The sequence below is a fragment of the Diceros bicornis genome, chromosome 20 (assembly GCF_020826845.1).
Source record: "Diceros bicornis minor isolate mBicDic1 chromosome 20, mDicBic1.mat.cur, whole genome shotgun sequence".
NCBI classification, from domain to species: Eukaryota; Metazoa; Chordata; class Mammalia; order Perissodactyla; family Rhinocerotidae; genus Diceros; species Diceros bicornis.
In genome coordinates this window covers 20,157,465-20,179,218 of record NC_080759.1, presented here as the reverse complement: position 1 = coordinate 20,179,218, position 21,754 = coordinate 20,157,465, and the positions used below count along the sequence as shown (strand labels likewise).

The window sequence follows — 21,754 nt, the reverse complement described above, 5'->3', positions numbered from 1 at the left end:
GAGAAAGTCAAGTTACATACAAAGGAAACCACATAAGGCTATCAGCTGACTTCTCAGCAGAAACCTTACAGGCTAGGGCCGGCCCCGTGGCTTGGCGGTTAAGTGCGTGCGCTCCGCTGCTGGCGGCCCGGGTTCGGATCCCAGGCACGCACGGACGCACCACTTCTCCGGCCATGCTGAGGCCGCGTCCCACATACAGCAACTAGAAGAATGTGCAGCTATGACATACAACTATCTACTGGGACTTTGGGGGAAAATAAATAAATAAATCAAATCTTTAAAAAAAAAAAAGAAATCTTATAGGCTAGAAGAGAATGGCATGATATATTTAAAGTGCTAAAAGGAAAAAACTTACAGCCAAGAATACTCTACCCGGCAAGGTTATCATTCAAAATGGAAGGAGAGATCAAAAATTTCCCAGACATGCAAAAATTAAAGCAGTTTGTCACCAAGAAACTAGTGCTACAAGAAATGTTAAAGGGATTGATTTAAGGGGAAAAGAGAAGACCACAAATAGGAAAAATCATCTATTTCCATGATAAGAGGGTAATGGATACAAATGCACAAAAAAGAGGTTAGATATGATATCAAAAACATAAAATGAGGGAGGAGGGGAGTTAAAGAGTAGAGCTTTCAGACAGAGGTCAAACTAAAGAGACCATCAATTCTGTATGGAAGAAAAAAGGAACAGAGAAGGACGACTACAACATCGAGGAAAACAAAAGTTAAAAAATAAGTACATACTTATCAATAGCTACTTTAAACGTCAATGGACTAAATGCTCCAATTAAAAGGCATAGGGTGGCTGACTGGATAAAAAAACAAGACCCATATATATGCTGCATACAAGAGACACACTTCAGACCTAAAGACACTCACAAACTGAAAGTGAGGGGTGGAAAAAGATACTCCATGCAAATGGCAATGAGAAGAAAGCTGGGGTAGCAGTACTCATATCAGACAAAATAGACTTTAAAACAAAAACTGTAAAAAGAGACAAAGAAGGGCATTACATAATGATCAAGGGAACAATCCAACAAGAGGATATAACACTTGTAAATATCTACACACCCAATGTAGGTGCACCTAAATATATAAAGCAATTATTAACAGACATAAAAACAGAAACAGACAGTAACACAATAATTGTAGGGGACTTTAACATTCCACTTACACCAACGGATAGATCATCCAAACAGAGGATTAATAAGGAAACATTAGCCTTAAATGATACACTAGAACAGATGGACCTAGTAGATATATACAGAGCATTCCATCCAAAAACCGAAGAATACACGTTCTTTTCAAATTCACATGGAACATTCTCCAGGATTGATCACATGTTAGGCCACAAAACAAGTCTCCATAAATTTAAGAAGATTGAAATAATACCAAGCATCTTTTCTGACCACAACAGTATGAAACTAGAAATCAACTACAGGAAGAAAATCAGAAAAGCCACAAATACGTGGAGATTAAACAAAATGCTACTGAACAACGAATGGGTCAATGAAGAAATCAAAGAAGAAATCAAAAAATACCTGGAGACAAATGAAAATGAAAATACGACAAGCCAGAATTTATGGGATACAGCAAAAGCGGTCCTAAGAGGGAAGTTTATAGCAATACAGGCCTATCTCAACAAACAAGAAAAATCTCAAATAAACAATCTAACAATGCACCTAAAGGAACTGGAAAAAGAAGAACAAACCAAGCCCAAAATCAGTAGAAGAAGGGAAATAATAAAAATCAGAGCAGAAATAAATGAAATAGAGACCAAAAAAAAAAAAATAGAAAAAATTAATAAAACCAAGAGCTGGTTCTTTGAAAAGATCAACAAAATTGACAAACCTTTAGCTAGACTCACCAAGAAAAAAAGAGAGAAGGCACAAATAAGTAAAATCAGAAATGAAAGAGGAGAGGTTACAACAGACACCTCAGAAATACAAAAGATTATAAGAGAATACTATGAAAAGCTATATGCCAACCAATTTGACAATCTGGAAGAAATGGATAAATTCTTAGAATCATACAACCTTCCAAAACTGGATCAAGAAGAAGTAGAGAATTTGAATAGACCAATCACCAGTAAGGAGATCGAAACAGTAATCACAAACCTCCCCAAAAATAAAAGTCCAGGACCAGACGGCTTCCTGGTGAATTCTACCACACATTCAAAGAAGACTTAATACCTATCCTTCTCAAACTCTTCCAAAAAGTTGAGGAGGGAGGGAAGCTCCCTAACTCATTCTATGAAGCCGACATTTACCCTGATACGAAAACCAGACAAGGACAACAGAAAAAAAGAAAACTACAGGCCAATATCACTGATGAACATCGATGCAAAAATCCTCAACAAAATACTAGCAAATCGCATACAACAATAGGTTAAAAAGATTATACACCATGATCAAGTGGGATTTATTCCAGGTATGCAGGGATGGTTTAACATTCCCAAATCAATCAACATGATATACCACATTAATAAAATGAAGAATAAAAATCACATGATCACCTCAATAGATGCAAAGAAAGCATTTGACAAGATACAGCATCCACTTATGATAAAAACTCTGAAGAAAATGGGTATAGAAGGAAAGTACCTCAACATAATAAAGACCATATATGAGAAACCCACAGCTAATATCATCCTCAATGGTGAAAAACTGAAAGCTATCCCTCTAAGAACAGGAACCAGACAAGGATGCCCACTGTCACCACTCCTATTTAACATAGTACTGGAAGTCCTAGCCAGAGCAATCAGGCAAGAGAAAGAAATAAAAGGGATCCAAATTGGAAAGGAAGAAGTGTAACTGTCACTATTGGCAGATGACATGATTTTATATATAGAAAACCCTAAAGAATCCACCAGAAAACTTTTAGAAGTAATAAACGAATATGGTAAAGTTGCAGGATACAAAATCAACATACAAAAATCAGTTGCGTTTCTATACACTAACAACGAAGTAGCAGAAAGAGAAATTAAGAATACCATCCCATTTACAATTGCAACAAAAAGAATAAAATACCTAGGAATAAACTTAACCAAAGAGGTGAAAGAGCTGTACACGGAAAACTATAAAACATTTCTGAAAGAAATTGAAGAAGACACAAAGAAATGGAAAGATATTCCATGCTCTTGGATTGGAAGAATTAACATAGTTAAGATGTCCATACTTCCTAAAGCCATCTATAGATTCAATGCAATCCCTATCAAAGTTCCAACAACATTTTTCACAGAAATAGAACAAAGAATCCTAAAATTTATTTGGCACAACAAAAGACTCCAAATAAGTAAAGGAATCCTGAGAAAAAAGACCAAAGCTGGAGGTATCACACTCCCTGATTTCAAAATATACTACAAAGCTATAGTAACCAAAACAGCATGGTACTGGCACAAAAACAGACACACAGATCAATGGAATAGAATCGAAAGCCCAGAAATAAACCCACACATCTATGGACAGCTAATCTTTGACAAAGGAGCCAAGAACATACAATGGGGAAAAGAAAGTCTCTTCAACAAATGGTGTTGGGAAAACTGGACAGCCACATGCAAAAAAATGAAAGTAGACCCTTACCTTACACCATACACAAAAATTAACTCCAAATGGATTAAAGACTTGAATGTAAGACCTGAAACTATGAAAATTCTAGAAGAAAACATAGGCAGTACGCTCTTCGACATTGGTCTTAGCAACATATTTTCAAGCACCATGTCTGACCAGGCAAGAGAAACAATAGAAAAAATAAACAAATGGGACTACATCAAACTAAAAAGCTTCTGCACAGCAAAGGAAACCATCAACAAAACGAAAAGACAACCTAACAATTGGGAGAAGATATTTGCAAACCATACATCTGATAAGGGCTTAATCTCCAAAATACACAAAGAACTGAGGCATCTCAACAACAAAAAAACTAACAATCAAAAAATGGGCAAAAGTCCTGAACAGACTTTTCTCCAAAGAAGATATACAGATGGCCAACAGACACATGAAAAGATGTTCAAAATCATTAACTATCAGGGGAATGCAAATCAAAACTACAATGAGATATCACCTCACGCCCGTCAGAATGGCTATAATTAACAAGACAGGAAACAACATGTGTTGGAGAGGATGTGGAGAGAAGGGAACTCTCATACACTGCTGGTAGGAGCGCAAACTGGTGCAGCCACTATGGAAAACAGTATGGAGATTCCTCAAAAAATCAAGGATAGAACTACCATATGATCCAGCTATTCCACTGCTGGGTATTTATCCAAAGAACTTCAAAACACCAATGTATAAAGATACATGCACCCCTGTGTTCATTGCAGCGTTATTGACAATAGCCAAGACTTGGAAGCAACCTAAGTGCCATCAAGGGACGAATGGATAAAGATGTGGTATATATACACAATGGAATACTACTCAGCCATAAGAAACGATGAAATCCAGCCATTTGTGACAACATGGATGGACACTGAGGGTATTATGCAAAGCGAAATAAGTCAGAGGGAGAAGGTCAAATACTGTATAATTTCCTTCATTAAGCAGTAGATAATAACAACAATAAACAAACACATAGAGACAGAGATTGGATTGGTGGTTACCAGATGGGAAGGGGGGAGGGAGGAGGGCGAAAGGGATAATTCGGCACATGTGTGTGGTGATGGGTTGTAATTAGTACTGGGGTGGTGAACATGATGTAATCTATGCAGAAATAGAAGTATAATGATGTACACTTGAAATTTATACAATGTTATAAGCCAATGTTACTGCAATAAACAAAAAATTTAAAAAAATAAATGAAAAAAAATAAAAACAAGAAAGTATTCATATTGGAAAAAATAAATAAATAAAAGCAAGTAATAAATCAAGGCTAGACAAAGTCATCAGTACGGGACAGAAGACATTGTCCAATAAACATTTGGCATACTTAGGGCTGGCCCGGTGGCTTAGCGGTTAAGTGCGCGTGCTCCGTTACTGGCGGCCCGGGGTTTGGATCCCGGGCGCGCACCGACGCACTGCTTCTCTGGCCATGCTGAGGCCGCGTCCCACATACAGTAACTAGAAGGATGTGCAACTATGACACACAACTATCTACTGGGGCTTTGGGGAAGAAAAAAAGGAGGATGGGCAATAGATGTTAGCTCAGAGCCGGTCTTCCTCAGCAAAAAGAGAGGAGGATTAGCACGGATGTTAGCTCAGGGCTGATCTCCCTCACAAAAAAAAAAAAAATATTTGGCATACTTAAATAACAATATGAAGGAAAGTTTTCTTGAGTCATACTTTGAGCCACATGTCAACTTAAATTTCAGACAACTGAGTTAAGAATTTAAAAATTAAATAACAGAAAAGTTAGAAGACAGTGTAAAAATAGAACCTGAAAAGTTATCCTTTTTTATCAACTGAAGATACAGAAATTCCAATGGAAAAGACAGACATATAAACAAACGCACATAATAGAAAAGCCATTCAAATATTGAATGGGAAAGAAACTTGACAATAACAACAAAGAACTTAGCAAATCCATAGGAGCACCAAGGAACTTGTGGATAAATAGGAAAGGGATATGAATAAATAACACAATTAAGAGAAAATATACCACTGCTTATTAGAGAGAGAAGAAAATTGGAGGCAAAGTCTGGTCTGTCGATTCATACTTGCTAAGATTCAATGAAATAATGTATGCCTATTTAGGTCCTAAACTACTTTGAAACAATCTAAAAAGGTATTTCCCTGATCCAGAATTTATAGACATGAGTGCAGGTAACATGGTGGTACAACTTTGAGAATTCACTACAAAGGACACATTGCTCACATTTTCATATTTTTCTAGTTATAATTTCTACTTTTAGGAGATTCCAACATTTAGGTCTTTTGGTAGGGATAGGTCAAAACAAGTCACCATTAGCTGTTAAAAATCACAGAATTCTCAATTTAGTTCTGGCAAAGACCTTATTTTAACATTATGACTTTTAAAATTATTCTTATGAGGAAATTGGCACCAAAGTAAATGCATTCTGCAAAGAAGTGCCAGCCCCTCTGAATTTCACAGGCAGCCACTAATTCATTAACATGTTCAGCCAATGTTATGAATTTGAGAAGTAAACCTTTAGACACAAAATAGATAGTTAACCCATACATGGAATGTATCCATTAGTGATCTACCTCAACAGGAAATACTTATTAATATCCACATCACTAATCTATTTCACTGTGGCAAATTCTTACAGATCATAGCCCGTGATTTCACTACTCTGTAGCAGCAATAAAGTGTTAAAAGGCCCATCAGCATGATGATACACATTCCCGTAGTAAATCCAGCCTGTTAAAAATAAAAATATAGAACAACATATATTATCATGTGAGAATAAATTCATATGCAACCATATTGTTACCCTAAATAATTGTGATAGAAACATGACAACTAATCGAAAATTAAATATAATGATCTATTTTCTTTAATAAATTTATGTAAATTTATTAAAAACTCTATTGTAAAATTTACAATATAAAGAGAAAAAAATTTAGGCAAAGAATGTGCTGAAAAATTATATTACCTGTTTTATGCCCCAAGGAATACTTAGTATAGATGTTCCCATCATGGTATTCCAAATCATAAAACTGAAAACACAGAGTAATAGCAGTAAAAATATGGAGTGTGACTCTTCAAACATTTTAATTAAGATAAAATTAAAATAATCAGTAATCTTCATTCACATATAATTTGAGTTATGCTCCAAAAAGTAGTTTTACTCACATGGTTACTAAACTGGTGTTTTTACCATATCCTTCAGTGTAACTTTGAAGTTTGTAAGCAGAACCCAGTGGACTATATACATAGCACTCTTCTGGAGATGGAACTACATGATCTGGGGCAATCTGGTAAAAAAAGAAGCAGAAATTTTAGGACCAGTAAATGTGCAAAATATTTTCTATACATGAGAGTACCTGATTCTAGACATATTTTTAAATATCATGAACAAATAAATATCCCTGATTATAAGAATTCTTTTTCAAATGTAACAGAAGATCTAAAGAAGCAAGAGTTTAAAGACTGTAAACAATAAACTTTATCTGAAATGAGAATGAATTCTTAGAATATGTAATTGTCAAAATATTTTTCTCTTCATTTTCATGAGAAAGGAGGAAGAAGAGCCAGCAAAGACTGAGATTAAGGAATTTTGAATGGAGGAGACTTGGGCCTTAAGTGAGGGAAATTTCAAGAATCAAGCAGTCACTGAACTCCTATGTGAGGGTGGTTTTAGCAAAGAGGCAGGTAGGGAACTCAAACTACAAGGAATTGAGGAGTCAATAGAAGATACAGAAAGGAACAATAAATATGGACTATTCTGTTAAATGCTTTGGTAGCAGAAAAAAAAGATGAGCTAAAGCAGCTTAAGGAAAAGGCAAAGCAAGGATTCTTAAAGATGAAAGATGTAAGCAAAAGGGAAGGAGCCAGAGAGAACAACTGAATAGATATAGGCTTCTTACACATAGCTCCCAACTTATCCCCATACATTTCTTCCTAATTCTACCTCCCTATTTTGGAGGGAAAAAAATAAAGTCTCCTGATGGAATTCTGCCCATCTCCCTGAGCACAGTCCTTTGAGGATATGTGTAGTCTTTACATATAGTAGTTAAAGATGTAGTAGCTGATGGTGTAAATGAACAATTTTTTATATTTAGCACCTGTTAACGTAAATCTACAACTTTGTGCTAGGTTTAGTGTTCAAGAAAAAAATGAAATACAGCTCCTAACTTTAAGAAGTTTAAATTCAAGTTAGAAGATATATGGAGCAATTAGGCAAGGCTGTAAGACAGATTAAAAATTAAGTGTTCAATTCTGTGGTATACTGTATAACGAAAAGATAATGGGGACTAGAATAGTTGGGGAAGACTTCAAGAAGTGATGGAACATTAGGCCTCAATAGGTAGACAGGATAAGGACTAGTACAAAAAGAAGAAGTGGCAAGTCCTTTTCTCTTTATGCATATGATTGTTGGTGTCTTGTGGGCAAAGAATGTCTTGAATGCTATGCCTGGTGCGGCTTTGGAAACAATTATTTCCTAGAGATATAAACACATATATGGAAACGGGTCTGCTGCCTTCTCTTTACCCTCAATCCTCTCGGGTCTGAGTTCTGTTGTCTTCTGCCGTAGAGTGAGAAGAAAAAAGGAGCAAGACCATGTTTGCAACAGGCAGGAGATAAACCATAACAGCCAGCAAAGCAAACTCAGAAAAAGTGAAAATCAAAAGTTATAGGGGGCAGGATTAGAAGCTGGAGAATAAGAAGTGGCAAAATCTTAGGAGATACAGAAAAATTGGAGGAATGGGTTTCACACTCTGACAGTGGTCTAGGGCACTGCTTTTCAAGCTTGAATGTTTCTGTGATTCACAAAGGGATCTTGTTAAAATATAGATTTTGGGGGCCAACCTGGTGGCACAAGCGGTTAAGCGCGCGCACTCCGCTGTGGTGGCCCAGGGTTCGTCGGTTTGGATCCCGGGTGCGCACCGACACACCGCTTGGCAAGTCATGCTGTGGTGGCGTCCCATATAAAGTGGAGGAAGATGGGCACGGATGTTAGCCCAGGGCCAGTCTTCCTCAGCAAAAAAAAAGAGGAGGATTGGCAGATGTTAGCACAAGGCTGATCTTCCTCACACACACACAAAAATATATATATAGATTTTGATTCAGTAGGTCTGGAGGAAGGACTGAGGTTCTGCATTTTTAACAAGCTCTCAGTGATACTGATACGGCTGGCCTGTGCAGGCCACACTTTTATTACCAAGGATCTAGGAGATGTTGGCAGCCAAATAATTTTCTTCCCTTCCCCATTTTAGAATAAAAATAGTAAGGTAAATGGGGAAATTTTCAGAAATAAAAAGGTATAACTCCATAAAGACCTGAGACCTGTGGATTCATATTGTTCTTCCCTTAAAAATCTTTTAGGATGGGCCGGCCCCGTGGCTTAGCAGTTAAGTGCACATGCTCCACTACTGGCGGCCCAGGGTTCGGATCCCAGGCGCGCACCAACACACCACTTCTCTGGCCATGCTGGGGCAGCGTCCCACATACAGCAACTAGAAGGGTGTGCAACTATGACACACAACTATCTACTGGGGCTTCAGGGAAAAAAGGAGGATGATTGGCAATAGATGTTAGCTCAGAGCTGGTCTTCCTCAGCAAGAAGAGGAGGATTGGCATGGATGTTAGCTCAGGGCTGATCTTCCCCACAAAAAAAATCTTTTAGGAAAAATAATTTTGGGATTCTCAGAAAATGAGCATGAATGTATACACACATTCATTAAAAATGGTCATTGTTAATTTTAGATCACTGTTCATATACTTTGATTTACTAGATCATTGCACTGTCAGTTAACAAAAGGGATTCAACTTTGTGTACAATGCTGACAATTTCCAGGCAAATAAGGTACACTCAGGCCTAGAATGACCCAGCCAGTATCTCTGACATTTGATTCCACAAGTAGAGCCTCTCAGAGGTCTGAACTGGACTCGGAGATACTAGATTACTTCTACCACCCAGAGGGTTTAGATAATTCTGTTATGGAACTAAGACTTTACCACAACTACTGATGTAAATGCTGGGGGAGGAAAAAGTAAAAACATCGGGGAAAAAAATGATCCCACCAGACTATTTTTGAAGGCCCTACTTTGGCTATACGAAAGGAGATCTTAATATTTCACATGGCTTAAAATGAGATATCTACGTTCGAATGACTAGCTCAATCCTTGCCCCTTAGTAAAGATCTAAAGAATGTTGGTTCCTTTCTCCCTTTTTATTATTACCTATAACAGAAATCATTATTTTTTCTCCCAGAATGTTTCCATTTTTCTTTTAAGTTTTCAAGTTTCTGAATATCTTATATGTGGTAATTCTTATAAGCAGCCTACTTATATATTTTTGATCCTAAAATAATAATACAGATTTTAGAAGATCAAGAGTCAACAAACTATGGCTCATGGGCCAAGTCTGGCCTTCAGCCTGATTTTTTTACAGTCCCTTTGCTAAGAATAATTTTTATATTTTTGATTATTATAAAATAAAAATGAAAAAGAATATGCGACAGTACGTGGCCCACAAAGCCTAAAATGTTTAGTATCTGTCCTTTGACCTTTGTTTTTGATCTATAAAAGGGTATTGCTAAATAGGAAAATATTACATATATGTATGTATATATTTCAGTGTCCCACTCCTGCAGAAAATTTCTAAAAACAGTTTTCCCTCGTAGCTTCAAACTTAAGCACTGAACAGACTAACCAGAACACGTTATCCTTTATTAATTATTATTAATCAACGACCTAAACTACTTCAAAAGTAGTTTACCCTCCTCAGAGCTTTTAGGATTGGGGATTAGCAGAATTTAATCCAACAAATCTCTAGGCTGCTGTCAACATAGAGAGATTGTTTCAAATCTCTGTATGCCAGGCTAGATAAGAATGAACCAGCCTGAGATATAGGACATGTATTAATTACTATAATTGACTTTCCATGATGCCATCCTTGGAATATGGCCAGCCAGAAGTTCAACCACTAGGAGTTGCCCTGACTTATGTTGTTCACTGTTCATTTCAACTTAACCTTAGACAATGAGCAATGCTTTGCCCCTTACCAGTGCCTTGTCTGCAGGAGCAGTGAGCCGGCTGTAGTAATGAATCCTCTTGTTCATGGCAGAGGCATGGTCACTAACCCTCTGAATGACATCATTCACATTGACGATGTTTGTGGGCTCTATATAGAAAGGCCTAGAGAAGGGAATATACACTTGACAAAGAACGTTCAGCCAGAAATTCTGGAAGTGAGCCACTGAAGAAAATAACTTCTTGTCCTCCATTAGAAATGGGATGTACCAAGGCAAGGCATTCACTTCTCACTTTTGGTGGGAAAAGAAAATGTCACAAAAGAAGTATTATCCAATCCACAGAATAAAGCTTTTGTTTCCTAATACCATTACTTTAAACACATTTTTTTAAACTTAAGGAATTTAGCAATAGAGGAGACATAACAGAAAGAGCTTCAATCAGTTATTAAAAAGAAGTATAGCAACTGTCAGTTTTCAACAATGAAACTTAAGACACAGCTTTGAATATTCTCTCAAAAAGCTTTTTGCACTAAATCAGAGAAATTATAGACAAAACTGTTCCTCTACTAAAGAGTTTCTACTCCTTTATGGGCCAAAGTTAATTCCTATGATAAACAAAACTACTACTTCTTGGTTCATGTACTAAAGATTAGTGATCTCAACCACCTCTCTTGTGAAACGTATCCAAAGTACTATCAAAGGAAATATCAAGACACTAGAGATATTTTGCCTCATTCTACTTTTCTTGGATTTCAGTAACATAACCTATTATGCTACTATTTGTGTATGCTTCCGTCCCATAACTGTGTCCCCATCAACTGCAGATTCTGGTTGTCAATCATCATTTTCAGTTCATTACTGAAACTCCCTCCATTTGCTTTCGAAGCTTCCAGTAATATACTATCTAAAATGGAAAGACCTGGCAGAGTTGCATGAAAAGACTGCATTCCTCTGCTGATTCTCAGATCCCTTGAAGTTACAAATGACACTGTACCCCCAAATCATATATAATTTGCTATTTCAGATTATACACAGATTCAAATAATAAAGGGAAAAAAAGCCAGGAGATTTATCCTTGGTTCCACACAACTCCTTGACACTTATGGCTCTGAAAGAAGCTTAAAATTTACTAAAGTACGGTCATCATTTCTGGAGACACCGTTAATCTAATCTCGTGGGAAGCACTTGAAAAACCAAGAGACTGAAATTTTAGTTTCTGCTATTTTTCCAACTAACTCTGTGATATTAGAGAAATGGTAGTATAGATGTTAGATTTAGTCTTGTCTCACTAGTTAGAATACAGAATTTTTGAATCTTTCTTTTATTATTTACTCTCCACTATAGCAACTAAATATGGTGGGTACTTTCTGGTTCAATCCAACAAATATCTAATTAGAGCACTTACTAGATCAAATATGTGGATACAGAGATCAATATGACATACTATCTATATTAAGCATATAATTGCTAAATGAATTAAGTGGTTCAATAAATCTCAATGAGATAAAATGAAAATGAAAGGGTCAGAGGCTGAATAAACTCTCCCTACTTATAAATTTGGTAGCCTGAGATAACTACCAATCGTCCCAAAGCATTATGGTGTTCTATATAATTTACATCTCTACTGTGACATTCAGTAGTACTAAAAAGCAATGTAAAAATATTTATGTCTAGGAGACAGTTTAATCATACCTGGGGTCAAACTCTACAGGGCATTCTCTTCTTGTTTTGTAAGAATGATATCCCACAAAATTCAAGAAGGAATTACAGCTTTAATGTCAACATAGAGATTGAAGCTAATCACGGATTACTAAAAGAGACTAATAAGTATGATATTGATAGAAAGAGATGTAGATTTTCTACTTGTAGCTTATTACTTTAAAATTCAATGGTACTAATATCAACCACTAAGTTGGCTTGAAGGCCTCCTGAAAAGCAGTCCAGGAAGTGCTACGTTTCTTGGCTCCCGGCCTCTTACAGAAGTGTTAACTGTACCCGTTTAGTTGGCTTGGGTACTCTGAGAGCAGAATGACTCTGAAAGTTTTTCTTTTCCAACAGTTTTCATCGAGATGCTGACTGCCTGTTCAAACAAATATTTTGGAATCTTTTCAAAACAGATTCTCTTTAAAAATATACAACTCAGCATATTTTAACTGAATTATTAGAAACATATGCTTAAAGCTTCATCTGAGAGAGCAAAAAATATAAATTCTATTTCTAAATTGAACTTCAGTTGAATCTGAAAACACTTTTTAAGTTAATACTATACAGAGAACAATATTCAGAATGAAAGACTTTTGAAACTTGGGGCTTTTTCTTTTGAATACAGTTTCACACAACTGCTCCCTATTGATGTTACTTCCCATTTGAAATGTAGCTCAACTGTGCCGCACTGAAAATAAATCATGATGTTTCATGTGGAAGTTATATTTGTCTCACCTTATAAATATTTATGGTCATGCTACAGAAAAAATGCTCTTAACATTCAGCAAAATTTAAAAAATATTTTAAAATGTGACTCAAAACCCCATATTTTCATCTAATACAGTTAAACAAAGAAATCTCTTTTCTACCTAACACCTTTTCTAGGTTCCACTCCTTAAATTCCTTAAAAATTTTTGGCTTTTAGATCTGTCTCCACCCTTCTACTGACCAGTTATGCTTCTCTGAAGTTTAAAAACAATTCCATGACCCTTAAGAAGGTACATACTCAATATGAAGACCCTTGACTTAAAACTGTTCCATTATTCACATCCCTATGAAAGCTGAAGCATTTAAACACCTGCCAGATTGGGGTAGTTTGTTAAAAAATGAAAAGGGAATCAAGTATTAAAAAAAAATCCCATTTAAATAAACATGCAAAATAATGAACCCACTGTACTTGTTTCTATCTGCTTGGTAAAACACCGGATGTCTGCCAGGCAGCTTTTCAATAAAGAAGACAGAAAAGAAGTCAATCTAGCTATTGCACCTAGAAATTTCTTGCTGCTACAAGAAAAATATTGGTAACCTCTGGCTTGCTGACATGTTTCTCGCTTCCTGATGCTTATACAACATCTTCTTTCACAAAAACTCTGCTCTACACTCCAACTTTACTCACTGTTTCCAAAGGCTGAGCCTTTATAAGGCTCTTCTTTCTATTATGGCAATTTATATTGGTTCCCAAATTTACTAAATATTATTTAAGTGCCAACCAAGTATTAAACATAGTGCCAAACATTAAACAATGAATAGGACATAGAACCTCAAGGATCACAATCTACTGGAGGAGATGGCTGAATAAGCAATTCCAATCTAGAGAGAAAAATAGAAGAAGAAAGTGCTTATGAGCAACAATGGGAGCAAGAAAGAGTGGAGAGGGTGTGTGATACTAGGTATGTACAGGGTACACAGAAGGGGAAGCTAAACATGTCTGGCAGACCACTGAGGAAATTATGGTTGAGGTGAATCCTAAAAGATAAAAAGGAGTTAGTCAGGGATGAGGAAAAGGAGGAAATAAACAGTGTTTCAAAAAATGGAAAAGCATGTAGAAAGAACCAGGAGAGAGGGCATGATATATTTTTTAAAACCAGAAGTAGTAGGAAGAGAAGTGGTAAGACATGAGGTAAATCTGGGCCAGTAAATGGAGGACTTCACATGCCAACAAAGGATATAGTCCTAAATGGAAGAACCCTCAGGCTCAGTCTCCTTTGCTGATTCCTTCTCAAATGCTCAACCCTTAAATGTCCGAGTAACTCAGAGTTTATTTAATCCATAGACATTTTCTCTTCTCTATCTACACTCAGTCTCTTGGTGGAGTCACCTAGTCACCTAACTCTAATGTACATGCTGATCGCACTCAAACTATTATCTCCAGCTTGAACTCCTGATTCATATATCCAACTGCTCCCTGCCACCCCTCCCACACCCCATCTCTTAGATTTCATTGCCTACCACACTAACCACATGAGCCTCCTCACCATTCCTGAAACACTACAAGCATGCACCTACTTCAGGACCTTTGTTACTAATTTGAGGTAAAAACAAAGGCTCTGAAGGACTTTCCCCTAAATATTTGCATGGCTTGCTTCTTTGCTTCTTTCAAGACTTTCTTCAATTGTCCCTTTCTCAATGAGGCATTTGGCTATCCTTGTTACCATATCTAAAATTTCAACTCCTCTTCTCCACTCTTGTCATTTCCTATACACCTTCTCTGCTTTTCTGCTTTACATTTTCTCCCTAGCATTTATACTATCTAACATAATATATACTTATTACTTATTTATTATTGATCACCTCCAGTAAATTTAAGCTCCATGAGAGCAGGGATTTTTCTCAACTTGGTCACCACTATATTCTCAAGGTCTAGAATAGTACCTGGCATATCGTAGTTCAATAAAATATGATGAATAAATAAAGTATGGTGAATAACATGGTGTATTACTTTAAGAAAAACAGTTTATTATGAAATAATTTTAGACTCACATAGAAGTTGGAAAAATAGTACAGCGAGTTCTCATATATACTTCACTCAGGTTCCCTCATTGATGACATCACATATAACCAGAGTATGATCATCCAAACTTGTATTACTTTAATAATTAGGAAAAAAGTTAATGAAAAATTATGGGGATAATGCTTTCAACTTTTATTCAGGTTTAAAACTTAAAAAATAAATACTTGGGGGAGAAGTGACAGAAGGTGTCATCAAAGTATCAAATGTTACACAAAATGAGAAGAAGCAACCTGTAAGAAAATCCATTTAGTGTGGTATCTTCAAGCCAATTAAAACTGTTTTCAGGAGTAGAAAATGATTAATTGTGTCAAGTGCTACTGCTAAGTCAAATGAGATGAGGACTGATCAATGAAATGACCATGGGTGACCTGGATGGGAGCAGTTCCAGTGAGTGGTAAGGGAAAAAGTCTGTCTGAACCGGGTTCAAGAGAAAACTTGGGTATGGTGAGTACAAATAATCTTTGCAAGGAATTTTCTGTAAAAAGGAATAAGAGAAATGGAGTGGTAGCTGAAAGGGTAAGAACAAATACTCTAGAAAATATTTTAAAAAGCATAAAAACCATCTATAATACCACAACTGGTAATCATTAATAACATTCTGCCAACCTCATTCTCTTGCAAAAAACATAATGAGATGCTATTATATGTTCGTCAGAATGGCTAAAATTTAAAAATCTGACAATAACAAGCGCTAAGGAGGTAGAGCAATGGAAATCTTTGCACATTATAGTGGGAATGTAAGTTGGTATAAACCCTGTGGAAAAGTCTGGCATTATCTAGTTAAGTTGAATATGCACATACACTACTACCAAGCAAGTCCACTCTCAGGCATATATCCTAGAAAAGTTCTTGTACATGTATGCCAGGAGATACATACATTCTTGTATGTTTATAGAAGCATTATTTATAAGAGCCCCACATTAGAAACATCCCAAATGTCCAACAACAGTAGGATAGATAAATAAACTTCAGATACTCATAGAATAAAATGCTAGAAACCACTGCAAATGAAAGCAGAGTTACACACAACTTGCATAAAAATTACAATGCTGAACAAAACCCACAAAGGCATACATACAGTACGATCCTATTTACATGAGATGCAAAACAGGTAAAACTGAATTCAGTATTTAGGGATAGCCAGACAATAAATTATAAAGAAAAGTAAGGGCCGGCCCGGTGGTGCAAGGGGTTAAGTGTGCGTGCTCCGCTGTGGTGGCCTGGAGTTTGCCAGTTCAGATCCCGGGCACGCACCGACGCACCGCTTGTCAAGCCATGCTGTGGCGGCGTCCCATACAAAATGGAGGAAGATGGGCATGGATGTTAGCCCAGGGCCAGTCTTCCTCAGCAAAAAGAGGAGGATTGGCAGATGTTAGCTCAGGGCCGATCTTCCTCACAAAAAAAAAAAGTAAGGAAATGATCACACAAATGTCAGGAGAGTTGTTATCTGTAGGGAAGAAGGGGGATGTGTTTGGTGAAAGACACATAGGGAACTCCTGGGGTGCTGTTAATTTCTAGACCTTGGTGTTGGTTGGATGAGTGTCGGCTTTATAACAATTTTTTAAATTGTACATATGTATTATGCACTCTTCTATACATAAGATACATCATGTGATAAAAAAAACTTTAAAAACAAATCAAATTAACATATTCTTTATTAGTAATTTAGTAATGAGATCAAGAGAGACCAAAAAACTTTTGTACCATTCAGAAATTTGCTGGTTATCTTGTGGCAAAATATCTTAAACATTTGTCAAACTTAAATATGAGTTACCTACTTTTCCACTACAAAAGGACAACTGTTCCAAATTTGTTGACCTCTTCTATGATGACATGTGGCTGTCAACAGTAAAAACTAAAAAGCTCCCAGATACTTAATCCATCTCCTTTCAAGGTAAAGATGATATTTTAACAATGACTGAGAAAGTAGTTACTTTTTAAAAAACTCATGTTACAGAAAATATTCTGATAACAGATGTCTAGAAATGTTTCCATTGTTATATGATTTTTTTTTTTTTTGGTGAGGGAGATTGGCCCTGAGCTAACATCTGTTGCCAATTTTCCTTTTTTTTTTTTTTTGCTGAGTTAGATTGGCTCTGAGCTAACATCTGTGCTCATCTTGCTCTATTTTGTATGTAGGATGCCTCCACAGCATGGCTTGATAAGCCATGCATCAGTCCATGCCCGGGATTCGAACCTGCGAACCCTAGGCCACGGAAGCCGAGCACACAAACTTAACCACTACACCACAGGGCTGGCCCTAATTGTTACAGGATTTTATTGCTGAAAATGATGTCTGTCACCAATAAAAACTCCTATCTTCAATCTTAGACACATGGATTAAAAATTTTCTAACATTTAAGAACTTCCAAACAAAGAATATCAATGGTCTTTGAACCTGTATTAAAAATAAAAAAAATTAAAGTAATAATTGTAATAATGAAGCAAATGACAACACTAGTATCTTGGTAATTATTGCATGTAATACAAGTATTAATACCAGTATTTTCACTAAAAAATGTTCAGAGTATAAAATGTTTAAAAATCAGCAAAATTAAACATCCAACATATTTCAAATATGGAAATTTACAAACATTATAAAGCATCAAATTAAACATTTATAAAAACAAACACTAAAAAGTTATAACTCTAGGGGCTGGCCCAGTGGCATAGTGGTTAAGTTCATGCGCCCCTCTTCAGCAGCCCAGCCCAGGGTTCGCAGGTTCGAATCCCGGGCACAGACTGATGCACCACTCATCAAGCCATATCGTGGTGGCATCCCATATACAAAAAAAAAAAAAAGAGGAGGATGGACACAGATGTTAGCTCAGGGCCAATCTTTCTCAGCAAAAAGAGGAAGATTGGCAACAGATGTTAGCCCAGGGCCAGTCTTCCTCACGGAAAAAAAAAATTATAACTCTGATGTAGATTATTAGATATGATTATATCTAATGATTCTTTCCCCTTTGTATCCTTCTGCCCAGGGTACCTTCCAAACTGACACTTCTGAAATAATTGGTCCAGAAAGACTCCAGGACCTTTCTGAAGTACTTAGTGCCCCTCCAATGGAGCTTTCAGACCAGCTAGGCAGCTCCTCCACTGTGGCCAGAACCTACTGGGTTGATTACTCAGTTTTGATTACCCTCCCAGTTAACCTAGGAAGGATGGTTTTGTCTATTAACTCCTCCCCTTCCCCGAGCAAAGAGATTAACCACCTTCTGAAGCCTCTCTCTAAATCAACGCTTTTTTCTCCTCTGCCTGGTGTGTAGGTATGTGTTTTGGGGGATCACTGCTGGAACTGAAAGTAAAGCTAGGAGGGTGTCAGAAATGAAGGAGAGATTGGAGGACAAACTGGAAAGAGAATCAAGAAAGGTGAACAAAGCTACTGGTTGTTTCTAAATTAACAGTATTAAACCAACAAAAACAGTGGTACTTTGGACTTTAAAAATAGCATGGGGGGCCAGTCCAGTGGCGTAGCAGTTAAGTGCACGCGCTCTGCTTCAGAGGCCCAGGGTTCGCAGGTTTGGATCCAGGTGCGCACTGATGCACTGCACTGCTTGTCAAGCCATGCTGTGGCGGTGTCCCATATAAAGTAGAGGAAGATGGGCACGGATGTTAGCCCAGGGCCAATCTTCCTCTGCAAAAAGAGGAGGATTGGCATCGGATGTTAGCTCAGAGCTGATCTTGCTCACACACACACACACACAAAAAATAGCATGGGATACCAGGATATGCAAACTAGCACTGCAATCACTAAATGTAAGAACTGAGTGACGCCAGGGAGGATGAAAATTTACCAGGCAAATTTCAACAAAAACTTTCACATAATTGTTGGATGAGATTGAAATGAACCTCAAATCAGTTTGAATTACTATGTGGCAAAGTTTTATAAGATTTTCAAAAATAATAAAGCATATTCAATTGTTACTGATGATATCATAAAGTAAAAACAAAAGTTCTAAGGTACTGTTAATAAATAAAATTTAAAGTTAACTTTATCAAGATTATTACATCTTATTATAAAATTTCTATTTTTGTTTTATAACGTACATAATATAAATATAGAAGTACACGTACGTAATTTGCAAATGAATACAAATACACATATGCAGTCCCAATTTTTTTAGATTGTTAGTATTTTTTTAACTGATAAGGGTCGTATGATGAAAAAAGTAAATGTTAATAAACACCTGGTCGAAGATTATGGGTCCCTTATTATAGAATTCTAAGCTGTTACTTAGCTGCAAATAAACATCTTCATCAACAACATATGGACAAAGAACTCAACCTGAATATTAATTCTCAGACCCATGTATCTTAATTAAATACAGATTTTGCTAAGAATGAATTTCAAAATTCTTTCAATGCAATTCATGCTTTCAAATTTTGGTTTTAAAAAATCCATAAATTATTTTAATTCTACTGCCCCGAAAATAAATAGTCTCTTCTTTTATGGCTACAAAATAATCAGCAACAGAAATGCAAGGTTTTGTTTTGTTTTGTTTTGTTTTGAGTATCAGCACTGGAATAAGGCTAAAAGAACTATATAAACACTAAGAACATTTCAACCAAGTGAAAATATTAGAAGCACTTGTAAGTAAATACCAACATAATAGTTCTTCAGTTTTCCTTTAAGTTGATATAAAACAGTAACACCACCACCATCACCCCATCCTATCTTCTATCTTAAAAAAACAGTTCCAAATGGGACATAGTGAGTGACATTCCACAAAGGAAGATTAGGAATGTGGGAAAAATTCCCAAGAGGGCACAGCTCCAAGCAGCTCCTCCTTTTATCCACTTTATGAGAATGCCAAAATAAATCACAAATTGTCTCAATTTACTTAAATACAATAAAGGAAGAATATTATTAATTTAATATTTTGAAATAAAGAGCTTGTCTTAATTATAAATAAAGGGTAGGCTTCAGTCTGCAATGTCATGCCAATTATTACTCTCCTTCTCACATAAATCTACCAAAAGAATTTCTGGAAAAGAAATAAAATTTCCAGTTTCTAAAATTTCCAGTTTCATAACTAACTATTCCCTATTTTTTAAAAAATAGCAGAGAAGAAGAAAAATACCAGGCCAGCATTTTAACTAAAATTTCTTTTCCTTAAAAACTGGAAAAGTAATGAAAGAAGGTAAAGAATTCATTAAGTATACATATTGAGATAAATCTTATTTTTAATATATACATGTGATCTTCAAATGAATATTAAAATTGCTTTATCTTAATTCAGTTATCTAGAAATTGAAAACACAAAAAGCAAAACTCATCTACTCTTTAAAAAGATCACCAAAGACAAAGAGCCTCTTTCTTATTCCTCTCCCATAATGTAAGAAAGGGATACTACACATCAAGCCTTAGAATTCTTCATCATGGCTCTCAAGAAAGGCAGATGGGCTAAGAGAATTTCTGCTCTGCCACTGGAAAGACACTAGCAACAAATGGTTTACACAACCTGGTCTTTCAGTTGATGATGGCTATATTTTCAACCCAGACGGCAAACACTGTAGTAGCTTGACAGAATCCATTGTTGGTTGTATGGCATGTTACTCAGCAGACTAATCCCAGAATAACAGACTAGACTGATAAAGGCAAGAGTCCAACATAACACCTCCCCTGCCAACTGGCTCCTATCAACTAACTCTTACATATAGGAAAGTTTTATAAACAAAATATAAGAGATATTTTAGTAAAAAAGAAAATAGTGCTAGAAAGGGGATTTTGAAATAGGAACTTTCGCACATTGCTGGTAGGAGTATAAGGTGGCACCATCTTCCTAGAAGACAAGTTGGCTATAGGTATCAAGAGTCTTAACTGTGCTTACAACCTTTATTCTAATAATTATACTTTTGAGACTCGATTAAAAGGAAATCGATTAAAAGGTATACATATGGTATACAGAACGCTGTTAGTCACAGCATCATTTAAAATAATTAAAATTGTAAACAGCTTAATATTAAACATTAAATTATGATCATTTAAATAATACATATTTATTTAAAATGACATTTAGAAAGAAGTCTTAATATGGAAAAACACTTACAATATAGCTTTTTGGGGGCATTTCAGTGATTCTTTTTTTTTTATAATTTTATTTATTTATTTTTTTCCCCCAAAGCCCCAGTAGATAGTTGTATGTCATAGCCGCACATCCTTCTAGTTGCTGTATGTGGGACGCGGCCTCAGCAAGGCCGGAGAAGCGGTGCGTCGGTGTGCACCCCGGATCCGAACCCGGGCCGCCAGCAGCGGAGTGCGCGCACCTAACCGCTAAGCCACGGGGCCGGCCCTCAGTGATGCTTAAGGACAATTTTTATTATGAAACTTTTTACTATTCCTTGAAACCTGGTACTTTCCCCTCATATATCATTCTTAGCCTCAGTTGCTATCCCTAGAGTTTATGGCAGTTCAAATCCTTGGATGACCTTGCCAAAGGACTCTCAGTTTGCTTCAGGGGCATGAGGTTCAGGAAGAGGCTGGAGATTGTTTTGTTGTCCAGAAAGCCACTTTAATCAGAACAATTTTGATGAGAATATTTTTATTAGAAGCAATTGTGGGGGTGGAGTGAAATTAAGGTGAGTCGGTCTTACTTTTTTTAACTTCTCCAGAAATAAGGCAAAAGTCATCCCTAGGGGTCACAGCATCCCTAGGAGTCAT

General features: G+C 36.4%; 1 protein-coding gene across 8 annotated transcripts in view; it reads right to left on the bottom strand.

Moving 5' to 3' along the window:
- Nucleotides 1-21,754, bottom strand: part of SLC38A9 (solute carrier family 38 member 9) — a 100,401-nt gene that overhangs the window by 50,057 nt on the left and 28,590 nt on the right. For 4 of the 8 annotated variants that reach the window (XM_058564073.1, XM_058564072.1, XM_058564074.1 and 1 more), the window contains 4 exons: nt 10,626-10,758; nt 6,751-6,872; nt 6,551-6,614; nt 6,222-6,315 (listed from right to left, as the gene is read on the bottom strand). In XM_058564073.1, the coding sequence (XP_058420056.1) occupies nt 6,222-6,315; nt 6,551-6,614; nt 6,751-6,872; nt 10,626-10,758 (413 nt within the window). Of the gene's footprint in view, nt 1-6,221; nt 6,316-6,550; nt 6,615-6,750; nt 6,873-10,625; nt 10,887-21,754 lie in introns of all 8 variants that reach the window. The other 4 variants (XM_058564077.1, XM_058564076.1, XM_058564075.1 and 1 more) reach the window with 2 other exon arrangements.